This window comes from Miniopterus schreibersii (genome assembly GCF_964146895.1).
Source record: "Miniopterus schreibersii genome assembly, chromosome: 5".
In the NCBI taxonomy this organism is placed as follows: domain Eukaryota; kingdom Metazoa; phylum Chordata; class Mammalia; order Chiroptera; family Miniopteridae; genus Miniopterus; species Miniopterus schreibersii.
In genome coordinates, this window is record NC_138106.1 from 39407570 (window position 1) to 39434984 (window position 27415).

General features: G+C 40.9%; 1 protein-coding gene across 4 annotated transcripts in view; it reads left to right on the forward strand.

Moving 5' to 3' along the window:
- The window catches only part of LPP (LIM domain containing preferred translocation partner in lipoma), a 617231-nt gene extending 590840 nt beyond the window's left edge, over positions 1–26391 (forward strand). For all 4 annotated transcript variants that reach the window (XM_081138106.1, XM_081138104.1, XM_081138105.1 and 1 more), the window contains 3 exons: positions 2214–2392; positions 7960–8080; positions 11348–26391. In XM_081138106.1, the coding sequence (XP_080994232.1) occupies positions 2214–2392; positions 7960–8080; positions 11348–11476 (429 nt within the window). In that variant the 3' untranslated portion in view covers positions 11477–26391. The remainder of the gene's footprint in view (positions 1–2213; positions 2393–7959; positions 8081–11347) is intronic.
- The last annotated feature ends 1024 nt before the right edge of the window (positions 26392–27415 follow it).

Genomic DNA, 27415 nt, shown 5'->3' on the forward strand with positions numbered 1-27415 from the left:
GTTGCTGATTGATGGTTTTAAGTAAATGGGCTGAAGCTTGCAGCCAAGCCTCAGTGCAAACAAAAACATTTTCTGGTCAAGCATTTTCTGGTTTGTTCAACTCCATTTCAGCCTACCTTAAAAAAAAAAAGTTAAAACCCACAGAGGAACAAAACACAAGTCCTGGGAAGATGGTTTCCAGCCACATTAGCTCAGATGACCAGAGAAGAAAAGTAGCAGTGCCTTCATTGTCCAGACCATCCTTGTCTCCAGACTCTCATCTTATGTTTTTCTGCTATTTAATTTCACCACTTTAAAATGGGGGGAGGGGCATGTGGGTTAATAGTTTTCATGAGTTTAGGCTGTGACCAGAGGCATACTAAGCAATTTCAAAACCCCCAGCAACCACAGTTTTGAAGAGAGGATGGTGATGGATTTACCAATTCATCATGGGATAGATTCCTGAGTCAGAGTCATGCCAGCAGTGTGCTGCGAGGTGGGATGTCAACAATATTCCTTCATTCATTTTTTTAGTACACATTCATCCTAGTCTTATTTTATTTCAAGTAGTATACTAGGTGTAGTATGGGACAGAAAAATATATTCTAAAGACATAGCCCCAGCCCTAAAAGAAATTGCAGTCTATTGAGGAAATAGACATGTACAAATGTTAATACAGTGAACACCGTATGTTAGCAAGCTTGGGAAGGGGAGAGAAGAAGCAGTTTATTCCAAATGAGGACATCAAGGAAAGCTCACTGGGCCATACTTTGAAAGGTCAAAATGGCAAATTGTAATTAATTGCAGGCATGCGCCAATGCACAGGAGTATGGAAGTTTCTCATAGGGTTGAACGTGTGTGAGCCATCTGAGACACTAGGGGGTCAGCCTAGGAAGGGAGGCTGAATGTCACATATGGAACTAGCTCTTTTTACATTGTGGAGCCATGTAAATTTTTTGTTAACAGGAAAATTATTTGGTCTTATCTGTGGTTTGGAAAGGAAACTGTAAGTCACTTTGGAGATAGCGAAGTCTTACAGAAGAAGAGACATGCAAATAGGGAAGCCTGTCAGAGACCACTGCCGTAGTTGAGACATCAACACACTTGTTTTCCACCCTTAGGCACTTCTTACCTAATGACCATTTAAAAGTTCTCATAGTAAGAGGGCGATTACTCCTTAATTTCCACATCCCTTCCAGTTCTGTATCTTTCTAATCAGATCCCCATCCCGGTTTATTCTAGATTGTAAGCTCAGTGAGTCAGCCCAGACATCTCAGTTGAGATATAACATGTTACCTGTGAGACATGGTTGGCTGGTAGGAGAGCATGAGAGTCTAGAGATGGATGAAAAGCTCACAGAAAATTTTATTAGTCTTTCTGTCAATAAACAGTATCCTCTTTAAGGGAAATACGTATTTTTAAAGCTCAGCATATCGTTGAAGCTCAGCCAGATAAATTAACTTTCTTAACTAACTTCTCAAGACTGGCACCCCTCTAGGTTCAACATTTACTTTGAGAATTTACAATGCTAAACTTGGAGGTGGTGTTTGAATCAAGGCTTAAAGTTTACGTTATCAGAAGCCTCACTGGTTGTGCTGAGCTGTGGTTGGGGTCTGCAGTGAGCATGCTCTCGGAGTCTCAGTTATCAGACAGACCACTCTCCAAAATGTTAGGGTCCTTGGTGACCCCACTAGGTCTTTGATGATGAGTCATATTTTAGAAGTGATAGCGAAGCTTTTTTCCAGTGGAGAACCTGGGTTGGATAGTTCAGGGGTCAACAGTACAGCATGGGCTAAATCTAGCTCACCACCTGCTTTCGAACTTAAAGTTTTATTAAAAAACACCATGCCCGTTTACTTGCATACTATCTATGGCTGCCTCTGCGCTACATTGGCAAAATCGTGCTGTTGCATAAAGCCAGAGATATTTACTCTACGGGCCTTTACAGAAACGTTCGCCATCACCCTGGCCCGAGTGGAGAGGAACAAGGGTAAGAGCCAGAAAACATGTTTGAAATTTGCCATTTGCCACCTATTACCTGGGTGGCCTGAGAAAAACCACTTGATGCGTCCGATTGCGTTTCCTTCCCTGGATAATGAGGATTATAAAAATGCTGAGTGCGATGGGCCCCTGGGGCAGCGTGCTCTGTGAGGGCGCTTGTCAGGCTGTGAGTTACTGCGGAAGGGGGCGCTCTAGGCCCGGCCTGTCGCTGAGATGTTTCTTCTTCTCTCCAGAACACCCTGGAGCAGTGCAGCGTGTGCTCCAAGCCCATCATGGAGCGGATCCTCCGCGCCACCGGGAAGGCCTACCACCCTCACTGCTTCACCTGTGTGATGTGCCACCGCAGCCTGGATGGGATCCCGTTCACCGTGGACGCCGGTGGCCTCATCCACTGCATCGAGGACTTCCACAAGTAGGCAGCCCGCTCTCGCACCCCAGCCTGCCCGTCCCGGAGTCTCTCCTCACTGCCTGGCACCTGGGCCACACAGTCTTCTCTCTCAGAACTATGGGATGGCAGGATTTGATGGGACCTTAAAAAGAATTTGCCTGTTCCCCTGATCCAGTGCAGGAATCGGTATCAGGTGGTCCAGGAGGTCTTGCCAGCCTGGCCTCCGCTTCACCGCTTCTCTGGGGCTTGTTCCTGGCATCTTTGTGTGGCTCTAATTGCGAGAAAGTTCACTCATACAGGGTATTTGTATTGGAGAGAGGCAGGATCCTGGGTTAGCCGTCCCTGGCTCAACGTGAACGAGATGTGTGACTTTGAACAAATTGCTCAATTTCTCTGAGCTCTTTGGTTTGGTCATTAGACCAGACCTTGTCTTAACGCTCTCCTTCTGTAGCAGCCCAGGATTCTCTCTAGAGCCCAGTGTCCTCTCTCCATCTGCCACACTACAGATAGGAAGTTCTGGCTGGCAGACACAGAACGGTTCAGCCTTTACTAACTCAAGCCTCTCATTCAGAGGCCGCTTAACACTATTGTCAACACATCTGTGCCCTCCCCTCACCTCTTCTCCCACCCAGGTCTTCTCTTTCCCAGGATATTTTCTGATAAAATCAATGAATGCGGTGGTGTGCAGTCTTTTGAAGAGATTAAGAAAGTAGAGCCTCAAGTAGACCACTTACTCATGGGCCTGGAAAAATATGTCCCCACTTCCTCAATTCTTTCATTGAAGGTCCCTCTTTCCTCTATTATAGCTGGGGTTTTCATGAAAAGTGTATGGTTTGGGGTTTTGCTTATTTTTATATGACCACTTTGTTAGTTGGTTAATTGGTTGGTCACATTTGTTAACTTATTTTTAGGAGCTGTATGAAAGCTCAGATGTGACTTGTAGACAGTAGACACAGAGGTTTTGTAGACTGTGTTTGCCGGGCAGTGGCTTTCCAGACAGTCTGAGGCTGAGAGAGAGATGAAGGTTATACGGCTCAGCAGTTCCAGTATCTGTTCTGGGGCCTCCAGATGTGCAGTCTTGTGGGTTAATTTTCACTGCTCTGTTGATTGTCAACAACCAGGAGGTACTTGCCACAAGCAATTTGGGGGACCTGAGACGCATAGTTTAAAAATGAATTTCCTGACCACTTTCCAAGTTGCAAAGAAAGTGAAAACCTCACCAAAAGACATGAGGCTGAATGAATTAATAAACCCCAGAGGCAGAAATTCTCCCCCTGAATTAGACATGGAAGGGCTCACTTTGAAAGGGCAGTCACAGCATAAATTGTACTTCAATGTTATTGATATTTTTAGCTCCTAATTACACATGAAAAAAGAAAACCTGCATCTATTTAAGGGAACTGAAAAAATACCAATGGGGAGTATGTTTCTGTCACTGCTTCTCTCCTTTCTTAGACTTACCCTAATCCAGGAAAGACTGGTAGATATAATCAGAGCACACAGGTTTCTGTTGCTGAAAAAGAATGATATATTACACCCTCGATTAAAACAGGAAATCAATTCTGACCAATGTAAGTTTATATCTATGCATTTATCTTTCATTTCTGGAAGTGGGGAGCATAATTAGAGACTTATGACTGGTGACATAAGTGTGTAAGTCTGAACACCCCAGGAAAGCAGACTTGAGCAACTAAAAAGAAAAATAATCTCAAGCCCCCAACTGTCTCCCCTCCACCACCAATATTCAGTGATGTTTTAAAACACATATTATTTTTTTTAAATAATGTTGTCTGTATGATTAGCAAGCATTTAAGGAGGAAAGTTTTTTGTGTATTTTCCCCCATTTCTCAAAGAAAAATATGAGAAAATTTTACAGAACTCTTGTTTCTGAGCCCTGAAAGTACTAGAACACAAGGCAGCTAAAAAGTCCAACCCAGAGTGGGCACTACAAGGCTGAGAGGGAAGTTTTAGGGGAGTACAGCCTCCTTCTGCAAACAGTGTTTTGGGGACTTTTTCTTGGTCATTCTGAATAGGTCTCCCCTTGTGAGCTTTTAGGAAATGTATTTTAATTCATCTCAACATCGTCTACAAAGAGGTTTCTGTGTGCTCATGACTGTACTAAGTGCTAAAGGAGAGAGATACAAGGAGAGAAACTGCAGAGGTTGAAACTGCACAGATGCATAGGGAAAAGCCTCTGTCAGCAAGGAGCTTGTCAGAGGAGGGTGCAGAATATCTGTGATATGGGGCAGGAAGGGCTCACAACCAGGAGATAGGCTCAGACAGAGGCTTGAGCCGGAGTCAGACTCTTCTGACTCCCTGGCCCTGGGCTCTGAGCAGGTTCTGGAAGCAGAATTTCAAGTGTTTTAAGTGAGAAACAAAGAGATTCCTGGCAAAAGGGACAATCCAGGCAATGAGTAAGGACATGGGGTTAAGAAAGGCTCTGTACATTTAAGGAAGATTTGCTTGGCTATTACTAGAGCAGCCTGGGAGAGAGAGTTACCGTGAGACACAGGAGACCCATGAGAAAGCATTTATCTCACCTGCTTCCAGTCCTGTCTTTTAAACCAGTGCTTTCCAGACGTCAGTGTGCTTACAGGTCACTTAGGGATCTTACTGAACTGCAGATTATAATTAAGTAGGTCTGGGGTGGGCCGTAAAGCTCTGCATTTCTGACAAGCACCCAGGTGGTCTTGGATTCCACTTTGGGTAATAAGCTTCTGAAATACTATTTTTGAGGCCTTGTTAATGGATCATCCCGTACATAACCACCCTCAGTCAAGGTTGGCTCAAGTCCTCCAGCCTCTTAGGTAAGAACTCTTTCCCATATATGAGTCATTTCAGAGAACTGTTCAAATTCAGTCCCGGACTGTATCTCACCTCAACACACACACAAGCACACGCACACACACACATACACACACTTTCCCATTTCACCTACATGGCCATCTTTCAAAGCCCAAGTCAATGGCCATCTACCTAAGAAACTTTATCTGACCTCAATCCCTCCCTATCCTCATGTTTCAATTTACATTCCCTTCTGGCTATAGATAGCACTCAATATGGTCTGAATAGTAATAAAAAATACACATGCACGCACATACACACACACAAAATCTTACAGTAGCCACCTTAAATGATTTTTGCAATATAGTAGGATATGTATATATAAATAGAACAAATGCAGAACTAGATAGAACTCCCTCACCAGCCTGATTGCGGGTGTCCTAGTTCATGTCTGTGTTCCCAGTGCCAGCACAGTAAGCCCAGGGAAGCAGGCTTATTAACTGACCCTTTCATTGTGTTGAGCCTTTCTTCCACTATCTGTGCTTTCTTATCATGCATATTACACTGAGGCATTTACTTGTTTTGTCAGCATCCATTTGTTGATTGCCAGAAATGTGCCAGGACACAAGATGATTAAGACCATCCCTCCCCAGCCTTGGCTCTCATGGCTGTAAAGTAGAAATGATGAAAGTAGCTCCTCATAACACTGCTGTCGGTAGAAAATAAGGTCAAGTGCTTAACAGGGCTTGGCACATAATAAGCACTCAATAAATGGTAGCTATTTTAGCCATCAAAAGTGTTATCAAAGTGTTTTTATTATGATTATTGTCTGCTTAGTGAGCTGGACCTTGAAATCGACCACCTGGGATTCTAAACAATCCTTGAAACTCTGGCCAAGGAACACTAGGGACTGCACAAACCACTTCCCGTCTCTTTACTTTATTCTCATCATGGAAATGAGGCCAGTTGGTAGGAAGCAGTCATTACTCAGCAAGAATACAGTTTATGCCTTTCCAAGGAGGAAGGTCCTTGAGATGGAACATAACAACCCAAGTAACATTTTTTTATAGAGAAATATGGCAGATACTTCATTTCATTAGCGATTGCTGGAATTTCTGCTCCCTGCACCAGTCACAGCGGTTGTCTTTGGGGACTCAGAGATGGAACAAGTCTTGTCTTATGGAAAGTCACAGTTTAGTGATCTCCAGAGATATGCAAATAATTCGTACTATAATAAGTATATGCAATGAAATATCCTGAGGAATAAATAATCCTACTTGGGGAAACCGAGTGAGGCTCATGGATACAGTGATAGGCAAGACATATTTCTGACCTCACAGAATTCACAGTCACAATGGGTTCTGGGAAAGGAAATTTTGCAGTTGATTCTAGAAGCCTGCTCATTTCACTACTGGTGACCCAGATTAAAAAATAATCAGATAGTCCAAAGCAATATTTTTATACCATTGAGAATGAACTTCTTGCATAAAATACCAATTATAACAACTCTGATTACTCCCGCAGTTGTACCATGGTCCTTTTAATTTTTCTTTCATAGCAATCAATTGATCTGCTGCTTAATTCATATTTATTTAGACTGCAGCCATACAGATGCCTTTTGGGTGCTGCCAGGAAAATTAATATGTACATAGAGAGTACGATATACGTAAAAATGCTTTGATAACCATAAAGTGCTCTACAAAGTATTAGATTACTATCATTATCTCTTTTTAAGTCTCACCACAAATAAGTAAATTTTAATATCATCAGTCTTAAAACCATTACCATGAGTAAATGGAGTTGCACAGTCTTTTTCTCTTTTTGAATCTTTTCACTTCTTGTCTCTGCCCATTTCAAATCATCTCTCACCTCATACCTTCACAAATGCCACCCCTACTCCCCAGAAGGTACAGATGGCTATATGGTCTATATTTGCATCTTATTAATCTGTTATGAGAAAAAAATGTTAGGGCTACTGGTTATAGTAAGGGATATTAAGCAATTAAGAAATATTAAAATTCTTCACCAACAGTTAACCTCAAAATCATACGTATATGTGTATGTAGGTATAAGTATATGTGTTCCTATACACTTACCCTTCGGAACTGCTAAAATCCTTTAAAGAATAAAGAACTTGACACCTTTTTAACTTTCTTATTTTCAAACAAAAGTTTAACACAAACAAAATGTACAAGTGCAGACTTGGCCATAGTAAGTTTGATGTAAAGAGTATTTAAACTCACTAACCTCTGCTATTTTGAAAAATAGTTATTTGAGGTTTAATTCCTAGAATTCAAGACACATTTCAAAGAAAGAGGCTCTAATAAGTGGGAATGAGGCAGAGTTCCCAAGCTCAGAACAGCCAGGTCAGCCCTGGGGAACACATACAAAACTCTAGAAGCAAATAGCAGAGACAAGTAGGGACCTCCAGGACTTATGTTCTCCCCTCTGGTGATCCTCCCCAGGCCCAAGGTTTGTGCTTGGAATCTATCACCAGTGAATTCCATGCCACACAGCTCCCAGGTGTTCTCATGCACAAGCAGTTCACCCTCTCACCTCCCTCACCTCACCCAGTATCATAATATCTACGATCTACAAGGACCTCTCCTGCCACCGAGTGTAACTCCCTTATGTCAGAGTTGAGGAAGCCTACCTAGAGAAGGAAAATGACTCGCTCAAGTTCACAGAATGGTAGATCGGATGTCCTCTCGGCTTTCACCTTTTACTCTTTTATTTAATCTTCGCGTCTCACTTCTTTGCCATTGCCTATGCTCAGTATCTAACCCGACCTGTCTCTTCGTTTTCAGGAAATTTGCCCCCCGGTGTTCTGTGTGCAAGGAGCCTATCATGCCCGCCCCGGGCCAGGAGGAGACCGTCCGGATTGTGGCTCTGGACCGCGATTTCCATGTTCACTGCTACCGGTGTGAGGTCTGTGGTCTGCACTCCTAACCCTGCACGGCAAGCATTGAAAGGCCCATTAGAGCCAGCTTTTCATAAACACGGCAACTGTTAAATCTGGGAGAGCCCTGAGTGCCTGTGTTCACAGGACTGGGCTTTAGATCTGACATGGGCATTTCAGGCTAGTGATGTTGGATAAGTCACTTATCCAACTATGTGACTACAATGCAAAATTGCATATTAAAGGACACTGTGAGTCATAAAGTGCTAAGTTAGTGGGGAAAGTCCTGCTGTTATTATTAATGCTGTTATTACTATACTGAATCTTTTGCTTCATCTCTGAGACTCCTGTGGGGCAGAGATGCCTTTGTCCCCCACTGAGAAGGACAGGCATTTATTCCTTTCACGGGGGTTGGCACTTCACATTCAAAGTCATGGAGATTTGTTAGGTTTGCCAGCGCAGACTGGGCACTTCACGCAGGAGGCCCGGTGACTGCTAGGGCTACAGGAAACATGCACAAGATGCCATGGGCATATATATACAACAGCTGTAATCCAGGCTGGAGGTGACGAGGAGGGTTTCTTGTCAAGGGACATGTAATGTAGTCATTTATAAAGCAAAAGGCAGCAAGTGTTTCCCCAATGATCCAGGTCTCAAAAGGGCACCAGGTTCAGAAAATGAATTTAAAACACTTTCTCGTTCTGGTTCTATGAGTTACCCAGGCTCCTCTTCTGAAGCATGTTTCCTGTTTCCTACTAACTCTCCCTGGGAGTATAGCAGTTTTCAGCTCCCCCGCTTCTTCTTCTTTGTTTTAGTTTATTGATATTTAGACAGAGAGAAAGGGAGAGGAAGAGAGAGAAACATTGAAGTGAGAGCAGAACATCGAGCGGTTGCCTCCTGCATGACGCCCACCGGGGATCGAGCCCGCAACCCAGGCATGTGCCCGATGGGAAATGAAGCCTGCAGCCTTTCGGTGTACAGGACGACACCCAACCAACTGAGCCACACCAGCCGCGACCCAGCTCCCTCTTCTGTCTGAGGGATAGTATGTGCTTCCCCATTACCGCATCTTCCTGAGGTTAGCTCGTCTAGTCCCACTAAGGAGATCTTGGCAGGCCCAGCCAGCTCTCTGGGGCTGCATTAACCCCTTTCACTGCCTGAGCTGTAACTGGCCACCTGTCTTATGCAATGTGCTTTGTTTTGTCCTAGAACTCGAGTTGCCTAACATGAGAAAAGATAATAAAAACAACAGCTTTTATAAGTTTTATAACTAAAGGTTTTATAGCTAAAAACGAACAATAATATCCAGCCATCACCTTTAAAATTGACCTAAACCATAAGCGTGGATGAGCTAATGGATAATTTAGAGATCGTTTTACAGATGGGGAAACTGAGGCTCAAAGAAGAAAAGCTTCCTAGCATTTCTTACACACATGCCAATAGGCTTTGACTTTTAAGTGGTTTTGTGTTTCTGCTAAGAGTTGCATGAAATGTACCTTTCCTCCTTCCAGATTAAATGATAGCTGTACAAGTTCAGTTTACTTTCAAATGCTGATAATTTATTTAGAAACAATACTGTAGAATGAGAGAAACAGTGAATTCGAAGAGAGTAGACCATTGTTCTAGTCACTGTATCACAGTGGACAAATCACTTCCCTCTCTGCTCCTCACCGCCCCCTCTCTAAAATGAGGAGGTTGGCCCAGCCGGGTGTGGCCCAGTGGTTGAGTGTTGACGTAGGATCCAGGAGATCACGGTTCAATTCCCGGTCAGGGCACATGCCCAGGTTGTGGGCTCGATCCCCAGTTGAGGACGAGCAGGCGGCAGCCGATCAATGATGACTCTCATCATTGATGTTTCTTTCTCTCTCTCTCTCTCTCTCCCTCCTCCTTTGTCTCTGAAATCAATAAAGATATAAACAAATAAAAATATTTATAAAATGAGGAGGTTGCATGGATGTGACATATGACTCCGTTTGGATCTAAGATTCAAGGCATCGATGGTTCCAGCACTGTGGTCGCCTCTGGGCTCTTTAGAGTGCCAGATGACTATAGATGTTACCTCATTCAGTGCTTTAAATCATGTCATTTATGAAATGTCCTCCTTTCTTTTTATGATGGCAACAAGACTTGGTTGGGTTCTACTATCCGTTTCTTGAATGCCTCCAGCACTGCTTGTTCGTTTTGGTAAAGCCAACCTTCCTGGGGAGCCCAGCTCCTGCTGTCATTGCCTTCTAGGCGACACCTTTTTGAACTTAAATCTCATTATTCGTCAAACACAGGCACAAGCCCCAGTGACCTCTTTGCTGTCATGGTGGGCAGCGGGGTGAGGCGTGCAGCAATGGTGGCCTTTAAAGAGCGTCTGCGAAAGGTAGCAAGGACACACACCTCCAGAGGAAGTGCTACATTTTTTTTCTAAAGAAACTTCCATTTTCTCCAGAAGTAAGGGCCAACATTTAACTATTATTTAACACTTTCCAAAAGGAACCCTCAAAGGTGGTGCCAACAATAATATAATTTGTTACAGTTATGTAGCTCTTGGCATTTTTTTTCAAAGTACATTCACATCCATTATCCTCTTTGATCTTCCCCACGGCTTGGTAAGGTAGCAAACGCAGGAATTAGTCTCAGAGTGGCAATCAGCCTTACCTGCAGTGACACAGACAGTGTCAGAGCTAGGGGCTACCTCCTGGTGCAGCACTCATTCCTCCGCACGGTGATACCTCCTTAGGAAGCACAAGAAGTCATTGTTCTCCACAAACCTTAGGATTTTATCTTTGCTACGACTGGGGTAAGTATGCAGAGCCCATTGGTGGCCCTTCTGCTTAGCAGGAGCCACTGCACGACTCTGCCTTTGCTCAGAAATGCCAACAAATTGTGCCCCTGCACCTGTATATTTCTTCTGAGAGATCCTTACGCTGATGATAAAGGGTAATAATGAATTCATGGTTAGAGATCTGTTTTATTTTCTCTTGTTCTTGGCATTGCCATTTGGGTTAGGTAACAAAGCTACCATTTGAGATCCCAGAGGTTTGGATTCTTCTCCTCCTGAAATTGTATTTCCTATGAAGTGACCTTTACCCTGTTTTCATATATGTCTTTAATATATAATTCAGTTTTTTTTTAAGATTTACTATGCTGCATACCGGGGATGGATTGGAGGGGCGTGGTGGTATGTGAAGTGGAGAGATAAGAGGCCGCATTCTGAAGGCCTTGAATGGAAAGCTGAAGAATTTGATCTTCACATATGTCGTTTACATTTTCACTTACGTTATTTCCATCTGTCTTTATTTTCCTAGGATTGTGGCGGTCTCCTGTCTGAAGGGGATAACCAAGGCTGCTACCCTTTGGATGGACACATCCTCTGCAAGACCTGCAACTCGGCCCGCATCAGAGTGCTAACCGCCAAGGCTAGCACCGACCTTTAAGTTCAGAGGCCCCTTCAGCTGGTTAGTTGGTGGCACTGAAAAAAATGAAACACCAAAAAAAAAAAAGTAATAATAATAAGAAAAGCAATAGGAAAATAGAAGAAAGGCATTCAAGCTATGGGATGGTCTCTGTTCTTCATGTAGTAGTAACCTTTCTGTAGAAACACATAGATTCTGAGATTTTTTTTTAATGTTCTTACCAACTACACATTTCACATTTAATTATGTAGGACCTTGATGGGGCTTTGTTCCCAAGGACTTCCACATTTTTGCACGGATTATGCTCCATCCCATTCACTTCTGCATTCCTGTAAACTTTAATCCCTGTGTTTGTCTCACTTTTTATCTGGTTGAGTGGCTTTTTTTAGGGTGGTATTTGCTGTCACACAGATTTTCCTGGGTGAGCCTGCCAGCTCACAGGTGCTTTTAGGCTTGAAGTGTCTCCACCCTATCATATCCACATTGCCTGTGATCATAAAGGACAGCCATTCTTTCTTTGAGTATTGAAGAGTATATCTTTCTGTTGCTCTAAATGGGTCATGGCCCTTGCGGAGGAAAAATACATAATTTATGTATTAGGCTCTAAAGAATTTTAGCTGTAAATTACATAGCTTAAAACAAGCCCAAATTTGTAACCATCCAAATCAAAATCCGTAGTGACCAGTGGACAGGGCTCATTTAAAAATAGACATTAGTGAAAGAGATCCAAATTTCAATCTTTTTATAAAGAAATTACAAATGGGATATGCTGGAAAAAGCATTTTGGGGGTATGTTTGAAAAGCCCATTATGATTCCACAATATCATCTTAAGATTTCCCTTTTCCATAATTCCTGGACATGGTGGAGGCAAACGTGGTTGTCTCTAGAATACAACATTTTTTATACTGTCCCACTTTTCATATTAGACATATTGATGTTTTATTCTGATATTCAAACATGACTACCAAAATGGACTTTTTCTCTAGTGAAAGATCGCTTTAAAGAGCCATTCAATCCCCTTCTCCCCAGACCCAGGTCCTTTTTGCCTGATGATTGCTAATCAGGGCACACAAAATAAAATTGTGTAGTTTTGTCTAGTTTACTTTCAAAAGTCAGAAAAACTTGAAAAGATTGTGAAACCACAGTTTCATTATTCTCTTAATCCTCCTGCAACTCAAATTACATATTACAGGAGACATTTTCATATCATCAATTTGACATGTACACCATACTTTCAAAGACAATCACTGAAAAAACAAGTTGCTTTTCTGAGATAAAAATATGCAGAGTCTGTGCCTAGAATCTTTACTCAAACTATTGGGCAGAGACATGCTTGCTTGCCGGCTGCAAAGCCATAGTTCATTAGGTTCTAACTTGTTTCTTTTACAGAGAGACAACTATCTTAATAATGGCAGGTTGCCGTTTTTTAAACTAATCAAGTCTTTTGAATTGAGATTTCTTAAACCTTTCTTCAAATCTTCCACAAGTATATACTTTTAAATTATGAAGTATTTTAAATATACACAAAAGTATAAATAATAATATAATGAATCCCTATATATGTAACAACCAGTTTAAGAAATCAAATATAACAAATATAGTTACATTCCCCTGGGTACCCTTCCCTGATCCCACAAATAGATTTTTCATGATTATAAAGTGATAGAGTCAGTTTTTTAGTCTTGACTTTTTTTTTTAATTTTTATTTTTAACACCCAGGACAGAAATTTAAAAAATTATTTTTGCATGGTTTGAATTGCAACCCGTGCCTCAGGAATTCCAATTAAATTTATTTTACTTTAGTGAGAACAATCATAAAGATGGTTCTTTTTTTTTTTTTCATTAAGAAATTCTTAAGCCTATGGTCACTATAGCTCATCTAAGTGAATTTGTGGCTCTTTTGCTTTGGTCACCAAACAGTTTTGTTTTAGAACCACCAAAGTTGTAGCTTTTTAAAGTTTTTGGGTTTTTTTGACCACTGTCCTCTCTTTACCTTACTGCTCTTATCTTTGATTTTAAATTTCTCATAATGTGAAACACAATGGGATTCACTTTGGGCAGCATGTGGATTTTAGGAGACAATGGTGATTGTATATCTGAGCTTCTGTCTTCCAAAGGAAAGGCCAGACCATGCTGCTGACCTCAAAGAGCACTGACTGTTAGACAATCGGGTGATAATATAATGTTTAAATTGCTTCAATAACTTTGTTTTCTGAGATACATTTGGGAAAAACTGTCTTTAGGCCAAAAGCAAAGAGCCCAAGATATTGAGAGATGGATTTTATCTCTTGAATAGCCATCATATTATTACACATATTGCCAAAAAAGGAAGAATTTATTAAATATTTATACTATGACATGCAATAACATTCTACTTCTTTGTTACATTTAAGTCCTTATGTAACTGAATGTTTACAAGCCAAAAAAAAGTTATGAGAAAACACTGTCACAGACCCATCACTGTGGCTTTACCAGGACACTGCTCGCTTCCAAACTTTATAATGCGTGTTTATCACATAACCTCAGAGTATCTTTACCAAAGATTTTTAAAATAAATCTTTTTTAATATAGACTTATACTTTTATATAATAATGAATGTGCACACATACATATGCAGAAATATTTAGATTTAGATTTTTTCTTTCACAAGGTATAATAAGGAAAGGATCCTAACAATATTTTATTCTGGGATTTCTTAAATATATGATTTATTACTTTCTTGTCTTTTCCATTAATCACTTGGTCTAAACAATGCCAATCACTCTTCACTGTTTTAGTTACATGAAATGTTGCCTATAACAGAGATTTAAAGATCATATTACCTTAATGATGATAATTCTATTGTCTTTTGATATATTGTCTTAATTGTTGACATTTAAATTCATAAATGATAGAAAAAAATCATAGAGTCTATAAAGAAAGTTGGTAAAAAAATCTACTGGTTTTAAAAAATTGTCAAGGACACAATATTTGGTAATTCTGTGTAACATGAGAGACATGGGAAAAGGAAAACAACCCACTGTCATAGGCTCCGCAGATCGTTTCAAAATCAGATTTCTTCATTGCCTGGATCCCCAGCTCTTGCTGGCTTAACGTGGAGTCCCATGTGCAAACAAAATTGCCTTTAAAATGTAAAAATCAGTCATGTGTTCCAGCACAAGGCATCGAGGCTTTGAGATCCTGGAAATCTCTGCAGCTCAAAGACGTGGGTTCTTTTTCTTGTCATTAATGGATTGTTTCTGATGGAGCAACTTCTCTGATCAAAATTACTGCATTGGGTATATGCTGACTAATGCAGTGAAGTTATCAACACTATCATTGTTTTCTCACTATGAAAGATCCTTCGGAGATGCTTGTGATGTTTAAAGTATATAGAACTTTAACTACATTTAAACAAGTATTTTTATCTTGGTCCAGAGGAAGAAAGAGCACTTCTACCATGGGGCTGTAGTGAAGGCTTTTGTGGGATACAGAAAGGACTCTGAAACACAACTTCCAACAGTTCTCCTAGTTAGTAAAAATCCTGTTAATGTGAACCAGCCAGGAATAACAGTGTTATTTCTATTTGATATGGTTTAGGCTTCTCTTGTCAAATCTGTGTCTGCTGCCCCCTGATCCCTCTGTTATCAAGTTCTGAAGGGTGTTGGGGAAATGCTGGCAGCTGCTAGGGAGATCAGGGAAACACTGATGTAACCTCACAGCCTCTCGCCATCCCTCTTGGCTTGGAAAGGCTCTTTTCCCATATACATTTCTAGAAATATTGCTGTACTACCTTAGTATTTCACATTTGTAGTTTAAACAAGCGATTGTCCATCTGTTGCCTAGAGCTGTAGTACATGTGTGTTATGAAATATGACAGCATGTTCCATACCCTGCTTTAGCCATCTGTAGAAAACCAGTAGGCTGAAAAAGATATACCTCTGTGAAATGTTCCTCGAGTCCCTTTCCCGAGATTGCTCTTTTGGTGCACTTTCGTGGGAGACAATCAGAGAGCAACATATATGCGTACCTTCTTCTTAAAGACTCTTTACGCTACTACGAATACTCCACCCAAGCGTCTGTAACATAAGTCTTAATCCCCAAATCTCAAAGATATACTCACCAGGAAAGTCCCACAAAATCCAAAGAGGTCTGAACTCTTCATCTTAAACTGTCCTAATGGTATTTCTTTTCTCTTTTTTGTCTTGAAAGTACCTTACAGATTTCTAAATTGGGGAAACATTCTTAATGTCCCCGAGGTGATGTATTGGATGTTGTTAGTGATTATGTTTGGTCTTACTCTGGTTTTAGGAGGATAATGAAGACAAGACTTCACTTTGAACCTTTAACAGCCATTCAGCATATCTGCTTTCTAAAACTGCCATAGTTTTGTGGATTGGGGGTGGGGGGTAATTTAAGAGTGGACAGAACAAGTTGAGAGTCCTAGTTCTGTGTCATTATGGTGCAACCATGAATATTTCAGGTCAAGTTACATACCTGACATAAATATAATGAAAATCTTCTCGTGAGGCTGTTGTTTGGTTAATATATAGCTTCAAACCTTTAAAGATTTTCTGATTGAAGCTGTGCAACTTAGGGAGAAGTCTTCCTTACTGTTTCCCTTCCTCTTCTTCTCTCTCTTTTTCCTTTTGTCCTTCCTCTCTTACCTTCTTTCCTCCCTCCTTTCCATCCTACCTATTAATGTTACCCTGCTTGGGCTTTTCATAAATAAGTCAATGCATTGTGGTCCTTATGGTATTGTGATCATAATAAGGGAAGGCTACCATGAAATGTATGTAGCATCCATAAACCCTTTCTTTAAAAGGACATACTTCCCAGATAGTCTTTATCTGTAAAATAAGATGAGATGATAGAGTCTTTGGGTTTTATCTTAATAAGTTTTCATCAGAGCCTCAGATCAGAGTTCTTGGTAAATTCATATATGACTGCCCTCCTTTTCTCAGTTAAATGCAAAGTAATCTTTCTAAGGCTAGGTTAAGATTCTTTTTTTTTTAATCCAAAGCATCTTTGACCAACAAAAGAAGGATACTTTTAGTGGTGGCATGTTATTTGATTCCACTGAAACTTGATGCTTTTTCTTAGGGCAAGGAAAGCTATTATTCTTCAGGAATCTTTGCACATATAAGCATTTTGCCCATGACAGTGATATTAAATCTGAATAGCTGAATCGCAGTACTTTGCAAGGGGTAGGTCAGCACCTGAGTTGTTCCTGGAGCACATATTGCAGGCCTGTAAGCTGTTTATAAAAGCAACCTGAAAACAGGTCTGGGTCCCTCATTGAAGTATTTTGTTAAAATTTGGGTCTGAGATTTTTTGAACTCTGGCTAATCCCAGTAAAAATATGCCCTCTGTATCCTTTTGTTTGTTTGGGAAAAGCTTATAATTCTAGGACTATATTTCCATTTTTGGTTTCTGTCCTTTCATTTTCTACACATTTTCACAAGGTTGACATTGATTTTCCTTTTGGGGATGGTTACATATGAGGAAAGTAAAACATAATACATACTTAATTCAGTACACAAATGAAATTGCCAAGAATAATGAGAAGTCCCCATGAGTATGTTTTGATACACAGACAGAGGGTTTTTTGGTTCGTTTGTTCTTGTTGTTGTTAACCTGTCTCCAAGAAGAGTGGGACTTGGGACTCCTCCCAGACAGGGATTTGAGGGGAGAGGCAGTCTACAATTAAAACTATGACAACCCAGTTCTTGTATAGTGTAACTCTGAGAATTTTTAGAAGTGTTTTAGGGATCAGCAATCACAGTTGTTTTAAAAGGTAAAATATGTATATTTCCAAGTTAATGAGGTATTTAAAAATCACTGTGGCTAACAATATATTTTTCCACTGTCAGAAGAGAATAAAGTGAGAGCTGCTGCTAGGTTCCATCGCATGGCTGTAACTACACCAGAAATTTTATAATGACCTCTCATCCCTCTGAGAGGGGGCGTAGCTCGCCTCTCTGAGAGACAGCGATGCATATTCTGACATATTCTTAGGGCAACTGCACTACACGTTAAGCATCTCTGCAGGTCAGAGGCGTCTGCATTCACACAATGTTTATCCCTTCCTAATGTACTTGCCTGGTGAGCACAGTAAGCAGGAGTTTTTCTGGTTGTGGTTTTCACGTTCAAATCTGTTCATCTGCTTTCTGTAATGTCTTGCCTAACAACTATACTATAACTGATTTGTACTTGTTTTCTCTTCTTAGTTGCAAACATAGAAAACTAAATATAAAACGGCATATTTTTTCTTCACTTTAGAAAGGAAGGACACTTATTCTTGTCTCTATTTTATTTTCCTGGCCCTTGTGCCAAAAAGTTTGACTTTATTTTAGTTATCCAACATGTAAGTGGCTTATTTTGGGGAAAGTTGTGTGGAAGATGCATTTTTACTGAACTCAATGACACTTCCCCCTTGAAATTACTAAAATCTTTGCTTTTTGTTTCTCATTATTTAATGTACAACAGTCTCTCACCACACTATTAAATATCTCTATTTCCAGCCTTTGTTATAAACAAAAATTAATATTCTATGAGCAAAAAGATACACTAGAGAGGAGGAAACCCTACAGCTAATTCCTCTGTAAAACTTTAAGGTGTTTGCATTAATACTTTCCCTCTGTATGTCTTTGTTAATTTTTCCAAGTTTCTGATCCATTTGGGGACAAGAGACAACTTCCTTTACCTATTTCTGATAGACATTTACCTATATACCCAAATGAAAGCCTTATAAAGCATTCACAAATCTGTTCAGTCAACTTAGGCACTAAATGTAGCTTCTAATCCAGTTCTCAACCTCAGGAATAGAATCATCTACCAAGAATGACACAGGTGTCACTATGTCGTCTTATTCTGTACACCAGTGCAGAGGTCGATAGGTGACCCCAAACACCAGAGCTGTTCCTAGACCCTTAGGAACAACACGGCCCTTATTACCATGACCCTTTAAGGATTTGAATCTCCTCTGTTATTTTCCTGACACATCACCATCCCACATCTTTTTTAGACCTGTAGTACTGGTTCACATCTATCCTTTCTACCATCAGGGCAGCTCTTTTCTACAAAAGTTCTTCCTTATGTTGAACAAAAATCTGGCTCTGGGGCTACACAAAACAAGTCTAATGTCTAAACCTTTGCCTCTAGGTCAGATATCAATAACTCTTTCAACTGTCCCTCATTTACTGACACAATGTCAAGGCCAATTTACCCATCTACTTTCCCTTTAAACAGTTGAACCATAAAACATTTCTGATTTTATTTCAATCTCCTTTGAAACACAGCAATCACCTTGGTTCAGGCTAGGTGAAAAGGCTTTCTTCAAGGTTGAAAGTAAATAGAATTTGAATCACCCAAAGGAAACTGACACTCAATGTGGAAATTTCCCCCGAGGACTCAACCCCAGGAGAAAGAATGCTTGATGAGGATAGATCTCCCATGTGTACAAAATGTGATGTCTCGTACTGGTTTTGATGTTGCCAAAATCAAAGTCATTCTGAAAACAAGGAACGAGCTACTTGGTAGATGGTCAGAAAGTCTCTTCAACTCTTTCCTTTTTTCCTGTCTTCTCAAGAATAAGACAATTCTTGGACATGTTTCCATACTGAATATGCAAAATACTGCTGGATACTTTATAGGTTCAGCATACATGTGTACTGGCTGATTTGTTTTGAGAGTCACTTCCATTCTTCTGCGTTCCAATGTTTATACCCAGACTTTAAACCAAGTGAGCAGCTTTCCTACATGATCGATTAGGAACTATGCTTAGGAGTCCCTATTTTCTCTTTACATTTGCCCTTCTAATATCTTTATGCCTTACTCATTTATTTAATTTAATAATCACTGTAAGAGAATCAGCCCCTAAGAAACTTTGATTCTGGCCAAATGCAGTAAGAGCAAGCAGGTTCCACTGGTGCTCCATGGGAAGGAACATAGTGTCAGGATGGTGTCAGGAAGAATCATTCTCCCCAGTGGCATCCGTAAGGCTCATGGAGGAGTGAAATTTGGTGGGAAACCTTGAACTGATGCATTGATTGATTTAGTTTTGAGGGAAGAATATTTAAGGCACCAGAAACAACAGAAAAGCAGAGGCTACGTTCAGAAAAGACCCTGCGCTTTCAGTATCACGGATTCTGGAACCTCCTTAATGGGAGAAAAGTCTTCCAGATATTCAGGGTCAATGGGAAGGAAAAGGCATAGCGGACAGCTAATTCAATTTTTATTCACTTTTTTATTTCTTTATAATTGAAAGATAGGATGAGTTGCCAAAATGTAAATACAGCAATACAGTATGAACAGGAAGCCTTATTTATACCATACAAAATGTATATTCTGACTGGCTCATAGCTACGTATTTCACTCTTGCAGCAAACACACCTGTGTGTTGAACCCTCACAGGAGACTGAGCAAGACACTCCTGTTTCCTATTGCTTCTACGTCCACAATTAGAAGGGACTCCACAGCCACCTATTCCATTTAGTGCTAACATTCCCTTACAGATTCATTGCTAAGTGATAATACAGATTCTGCTTAAACATCACCTGCATCAATGAGCTCATCACTCCTTAAGGGCTTCCATTTCCTCTCTCGCACTTGGTCCCAGTTCACCCTTGACTCTAACCAGCCTTCGTGGCTTATGTTCTTGTTGGTGCCACACTAAGCTCAGCTCATTTTTAGTACAAAATTAAATTTGCTTCCTCCCTCCATTTTCATTTAAGATGTATTTTTGTGTTTTGGCAACACATTACTTTTTTAAAAAAACAGCTTTGAATTTTAGCTGAAGATTATTAAAAAATCTTCTTTATACATCCTTAAAAATTGTGAAGGATCTTATGAGGGTCAGACTTAGAGTTTATGAGTGTTTTGTTGTTTTGTTTACTTTTTTATTCAAAAGAAAAACTCTTCTGTCAGTTGTTATGTAGTTCTATGCTTTTGCCCAGTAACTGTTCCATGAATAGTGCACTCTAGTTATCTGGCCTGCTAAAGACCTTAAAATGTTGGGAGATGTCAGTGTGTGATCTCCACTTTTAATGAGGAAACAGTAAAAGCAAAAAACAGTGGTTCTGTAAACACTCATCACTCCTGGCCAGTCCTGTGCAAAAGGAAATCATTCTTGGGGAAAGGGGTTATATTATGTTATGGTTTTATGTAGAAAGGTATAAATTCTTTTATCATTGCCCTGGGTTGCTGTTTAGTTTCCACAGCATTTTTGGTCTATGAAAGGACAAATCTCGCAGCTTCTCCCAGCCCAGTTTTGAATTAGAGAGCCCTATTGGCAGAACCTGTCATCAGTCTCCCGGGCGGACCTGGGGGTGGTTTTCTGAGGTTTAAAATAATAATTCCTAAGAGAGCTTACAAACTTCTTTCGCACATAAAACAGCCCTGGGAGGAAGGTTATTAATAGCCCTATCCTGGAAGAGAAAGCTGAGGCTCAGAATCATTAAGTGACTTGCCAAGAGCGATACAGCTGGTAAGTGGCAAATTTGAGGACGTACTCCGGGCTTGCAAGTCCAGTGTTTTCTGCAGTGGCCACTCTCAGGGCACAAAACACCAGGGCACAATATCTTCTTGCCACAGACTAAATTGCCCCCCGTTCTAGGGCATCCAAGGAAATGCACACAGACCATTTAGTCTCAGGTGGCAAATCCACGTGTGCACGGTGGGGGACCCTTTAGAGCTGGGTGCACCGTGTCATCATGTGGGAAAGGCCCAGGGGTTTCTGTCTGATCAGCGATGTGATGAAGACGGTGAGCAAAGGCCACCATGAAGAACAAATAACGGTGGCCCTGAAGCACACGGTACAAATTTCCCCAGAGATGTTGGTTTACTTTACATTAACTGAAAAACTCTCGGGGACTGTGAGGTTCAGAATATCAGCCGAGATCCTCTCACTTAGAATTCAGTGGAGGGCACAGGTGACTTGATCCTTAAGACAGGTGTCTCCTGTGGGCTGCGCTGTGTGCCCCGCACAGGGAGGAACTGCTGGAGGTAAACGTGCACGTTATTTTCTCTCTGTTCACACTTACTGAGCCTGCCAAGTGTGTGTCACTGCATCAGGCGTTTCCAAACCAGCCGGCCAACCCATGACCTTCAGACGCCTGTGAGCAAATACTGTGGGACTGATTGCGATTCTGAGCTTTGGCCTTTGCCATTGGGTAGACCGGGCATCCTGGGCTGTTGTAATTCTGTGACTTGTGCGTGCTGCCGCAGGGATTCGGCACTGTGTTTCCAGGACACTCACTGGGAAGCCTCCGTGTTATTCTAGGAGCTGCCCTACATGGCCGCTCAACAACTGCCGTCCTTTCTCTTGATCTGCCTCCCTCAGGACACTGCACCCTTTGATGTGTGCTCTCGGGCTTTTATTTCATCCCATTTCCCTCTTATAGTTGTTTGGCATTCGGTTAAAATCTGTGACTGCGATTGAAAAGCATTCTTTCTTCATCTGAGTTAAATCTGCTGCAGGAAATTATCTGATCTAATAAGCTTTCCAGGCATTTTCCCTCCCTGGAGTGCACCATCCATCAAGCCGGTCTCATCATCTCTCTGCTTATTCCCAGGGATTAATGAGGCCAAGTTCAATAACAAATGGCCTCTCACGTCTTTTCCAGTCTTCACACCTAGGAAACACAGGCCGGACCAGCAGAGCAGTAACCTCGGCTGAGATGGCCGCATTCAGTCTGGAAAGGCACCTCATTGTCTGTGAGGTTTGATAAATGTTGTGGCTGATGGATTGGAAAACAGCTCTTGTAGAATAGATGGAGCACCCCACCCAAGAGTGGATTAATAAAAGAAGCATTCTGAGAAGTTTGCAGAATTATCGAGGTGAGTACACCTGACAAGAGGCTCACTTAGGTGGAACCTGTGACATCTTATGAGATGACAACAGGACAGTGGGGCAGTCAATATGAAAAAGCAGCCCTTTAAAAAAAATAAAAGGAGCCACAAACCCTGATTTTTCTTTCCATAATATAAAGAAAATTATTAATAAAAAATATTCTTCCTCCATTCTGCACATTATAGCGCCCCATATTTAGGGAAATACAGTTGTGTTATCGTGAAAACACACACCCAGACATGTGCACACACACAAGTTCTCACACAGATGCACACAAACATCTTCCAGGAAAGCTGATCCTTCAAAAAAGAAATCTTATTTTCAAACACTTGGGTTTTCAGGCCAGAAAATTAACAATTCCTAGACCTGACCCATTTTTTTGTCGCAGCCAAAAAGGAAAAGTTATTTAAATTTTGTATGGGCCCAATTATCTCTTAAAATATTCCAAAGCTATTTGAGATGGGGCTGGAAACTAGGGTGCTTCTCCCCCGCTTGATTTGCTTTTTGTATTTTGATCTGTGGGGAAAGGGGAAAGAACTGTTCTTGGGCACTGTTGCGTTGCCCCCTGGTGCGGTGTCTCCTTTGCATCACACTGAGGCGAGGGGTTAACAGCGGCTCTTGACTCCGTCTCCCCACGAGGAGAGAGTAAATGTGAAGCCTGAATGTCTCTCGTCAGCAAGTTATTTAACTCCATTTCCGAACTCCTGTAGAAATGGGAAGGAAGGAGAGCTCGTTTTTCTCCGATACCTTTCTCCTTTTTTCTTGTTTCTTTTTCTTCTTTTTCTTTTTTTCTTTCATCCTTGGGGACTTATGTATAAAGGGAAAAAAGATTCAGTTTCTTCTATTTTCTTTTTCTCTTTGGGTGGCGGAGGATGATCACTTGATAATAATAATGCATGGGAAGTAGGAGAATAGCCTACCCAGGTTAGGATCAACCTGTCCATGTGTTTCATTCCTTCAAACACACACTTTGAGAGAAAAAGGGATTTTTATAATTTAAATACAACAGGAATGACCTCATATCTTAATTTTCAAATAGTAAAAGGTGAGCTGACATGTGGGCAGTGTCTGCATTTTACTAATTCTATATACCCTGTTTTTAGATGAATATCAAGTACATCAACATATGAGGGTGAAGTTGCCACAAAAAAAAAAAAAAAAGACTTAAAATGCCTTACACCTCCCTCACTAGGAAGCACATTGAAACTGGTACAGACTGTGCCAGCCTTCTAACTCAACTGAGGGATATACTTAGGAAAGGTTCAGAAGCCTGGACACTAGATCTTATCACCAATGGTTTATAATTAAGGAGTTGCAGGATCATTTTTAAACTACTTCCTTTTACTACCCATTTATTCTCTTGGAAAGCTAATGAGCACATTATCCAAGAATTATTTCCTTATTAGACAAAGTCAGAGTATTTCCCCCCTAAAAACCTGAATTATACCCTCATTTTTTTTCAGGAAACATATCAAAGAGCACATAGAATTAGAGATGACACTGACTTGCCTGATTCTTTAGCATGAGTAAGATTATCATGGGATTTAATGTGCCTTCCGTGAAAATGTAAACTCAGATGCAGAACTCTCACAGCTGAATGTAGCACTGAGCTCTCGCTGCGTCGTCTCTGCAGTGATTTACTTAGACTTTTTGTTTGGTTTTGTTTTTTCAACTTCACCTTTATCGTTAGCGTAACAGATCTGGGGCTCTCTCTCTAGTGGGAATATGTGCAATTATAAGACGCACCCATAAAAGGAAGGGAAAAACTTTCTGAGTAGCAGCGCGGTGCCGGGAAGCAGACGCGACATGAAGGCGCAGAGCCCGAGGCCGGTCGTTTTCTCTGAGTCGCGCACATGCTCTGATTTCATGGCTCCGTAGCAGGCTTTTCTCCTTCTGTGCCGTCACCTTGGAGAAGAGCGATTGCGCCTTCTCCAAGTCTGCCTTTTAACAGCTTCAGTTGAGTTGGCAAGACTTCCCCAGCTCTGAATATAGCCATTTGCCGACTCCGGCCTCTGCGAGACTGACTCAAATCTGTGATCTTCTGTTCAGCATACACATCAGCAAAGTGAGAAGATGAGCCCTAAATATAGGCTCTATTAACTTTACTTTTAGATTCACTGCCTTCAAAAAGTGCCTATTCTGAGAAACATAAACGTTATCCCTCCATATGTATGTACACACGGTACCCAGAGCCCTACTGTGCAGCCTCAAAAACATGCCGTCCGCAGGAGTAGGTGCTGAGATAAGGAAACCTTGCCCAGTGGGAGGAAGTCACTCATCTGCAGTATCCCATCTCGAGTGGCACCGTGAAATGGGCTGCAAACACATCCCCTGAGCATTCCTTGCTGATGCAGCCACTTTATATTTATATCCTACTGGATGGTGGCATATTGCTGAGGTTTCTTGTACTCTGCTTCAAGGGACTGTATGCTTTATGCAATTGGAACATTTAGTCAGGAAAAGAAATTGTAAAAGAGAATAGAGCCAGGGCCTGTATTAGGATATGTGTCATATGTGTTTTATAAACTAAGCACTGGTGGGTTTAAAAATGTCAGCACATTTCTTCTCCTTTTATCTCTCAGGCTAACATCAGTGAAAACTAAAGAAAAAGTCTTGGCTGTGAGGATTGGAGGCTCAGGGGGCCAAATGTCCTTGCCAGATCCTTAGAGCATCTCTACTTTGACTCCTAAAAATAGTAGCACGTGTTGCTTACCGGCTTCTGTTTTCCTAGTTCTGTCACTGGCGTTATACCTGCACATCTTTTTGATGGAGCAGTAGCACAGCTGTGGCCATAGGACAGAGTCCAGGTAAATGGGACAAGGTAGACAGTGCACGGTATTCGGAAAAGGGTTAAAGGAAGGCGTGCTTCCAAAAAGGATCTTTCTCAGTGTGTCGTCTGACTCGACCAGCTGGCAAAGCGCACTTGCCAAGTCGCTCTCTTTCCTTCTAAGTCAGTTGGCTCCAGGTTCACTTGAATAGGCCTCTGCTTTGGGAACGTGAGACGCCTCGAGTTAGTCTTTCTCCAAGGAAGCCCTTGACATCTTAATCACAAAGTTGTCTCCCACCCCACCCAGTTTCACCAGATAGAAGGAAAGGGGCCCAAGCTATGGAGGATGGTTTCCATGCCATTGCAGGCACCATCCGCTCCCCAGGTAAGGAGCCCCACCATATAAACTAGGGGTGAGGGCGAAGGAGATTCCTACTCCATGATTCCACCCTACTTTAATTGTCATCATCTGATAAGACCAGTTGGCTTCTTGGAGAAAGAGTGATACTTTTCACCAACAATGTCTATCCTTCCTGTTAAAGTTCTTTTTTATTACTTTGCCTTATCCAATTTGAACACTAATCAGTTTCTGTTTTATAGAGGATCAGGTTTTAGTGCTAGAAAAGAGTTCAAACATCTCTGTGTGACATCAGAAGGGGCATTGGGATACAGAGGCTTTCGACCCTGGAAACAAGATGCACTGGGAAGGAGCATGGCTTTCCTCCAGGTTTCAGTCTGATGATCGAGACTATGAGAGAGAGTTTTATGTACATGTTAAGTGGTGTTTACAGTTGGATAGGTCTAGGAAAAGGGGGAGATAGGGAGAAGCCAGGTTTTCTCTATGCTAAGAGCAAGAACTTCCCACTAAGTACAATCATAGCTCCACCATGATCACCTGCTAGTCAGAATAACATTCCCTGACGTAGAAGAAAACACACAAAAAATATATAGGGAATATGCCTTTTTTCACATGTGTGATACTGACAGAGACATGGTATTCCTCAAATGGAGGTTTCCGTTTGCTAATTTATTCTTAGAAAATTGCATTTCTCCACTGCATCATGAACCATCACTGGCATATCCAAAATAACCCATGTGGTTCCTTATGAAAATTAGAGAATAAAACCTGTTATAAGCAAATGATTTGGGTATTTTCTTTTGTATTTATGTATTATCAATCTATATTAAAATATGTTTCTATGTACCTTCCATTGGTTTTTTTCTATCAATTATATTTTTCCAATGCTCTATAAAAATAATAATGAAAATCATTCTTTTTTCTGTAAAAGAACTGCAACTACTTTATTATATTTAGAAACCCAATAAACTTCTAATTACTTTTACTTGCCTTTGTATTGTTTGCTTTCCATATGGTCCTCTGAGAAACAATGTGTCTCAAAGCAAATATGAGGCCAAGAAGAGTATGAAGGTACCACTTTCCTGTGCTGTTAGCACAGAGTTCTTCAGGTTGGATGTGTTCTGAAATTACTGCTCATTCTGTTTCTTATTCTTGTTTCTCTTTTTAAAGTTGGATCTAAGTAAATGGGTCCCTAGGGCTGGGAGCTGGGGGTTTTCCACTCTCATCACCAACCACTGGCTGACTTTTTCAGTTTTATTCCCATTGTACTATGCATACTTTTCAAACATTGAGAATCCACTCTATACTAGGCACCTGAAGGGATACAGATATAAATCAGACATACAGTCTCTGCTTCCCTCTAGTCCAATGGAGCTGATAGATATAGATACAAATAACTATGGGAAAGGGAAAGAAAATCAGACACATGGGAGGGTAACTTAGCATTTTCAATAGTATCACTGTTCATTATATTTTTAATAGTCCTGTGACCTGGAATTATTTTAGCTTCATATTGTAGATTAAAATGCTGAGAATATAAGAAATAAAGTTAACCCCCAGATCACTGCTCATGCACAAAACACTTTTTAAAAAATTTTTTAAGTTACAAGTGTTGAGTAGAACCCATTATTTCTGACACCTACTCCAGTGGTCTATCCACTAAACCTTAAGAGTGACTAGAACTAGAGGGTACATAAAACTCCTTCCATGAAATTCAAAGGGATCAGTGGGGGAAAAGGGGAGCATCTGTAATACTTTCAAGAATACAGATAAATTAAAAAGTAAAAAGAGAATTTACAGCATAATAAATTGTGAAGTTCTAAAGAGAAGAAAGAGAAAGAAAGAAAAAGAGAGAGAGAGAGAGAGAGAGAGAGAGAAAGAAAAGAAAGAAAGAAGAAAGGAAGGAAGGAAGGAAGGAAGGAAGGAAGGAAGGAAGGAAGGAAGGAAGGAAGGAAGGAAGGAAGGAAGAAAGGAAGAAAGAAGGGAGAGGAAGGGAAGAGCAT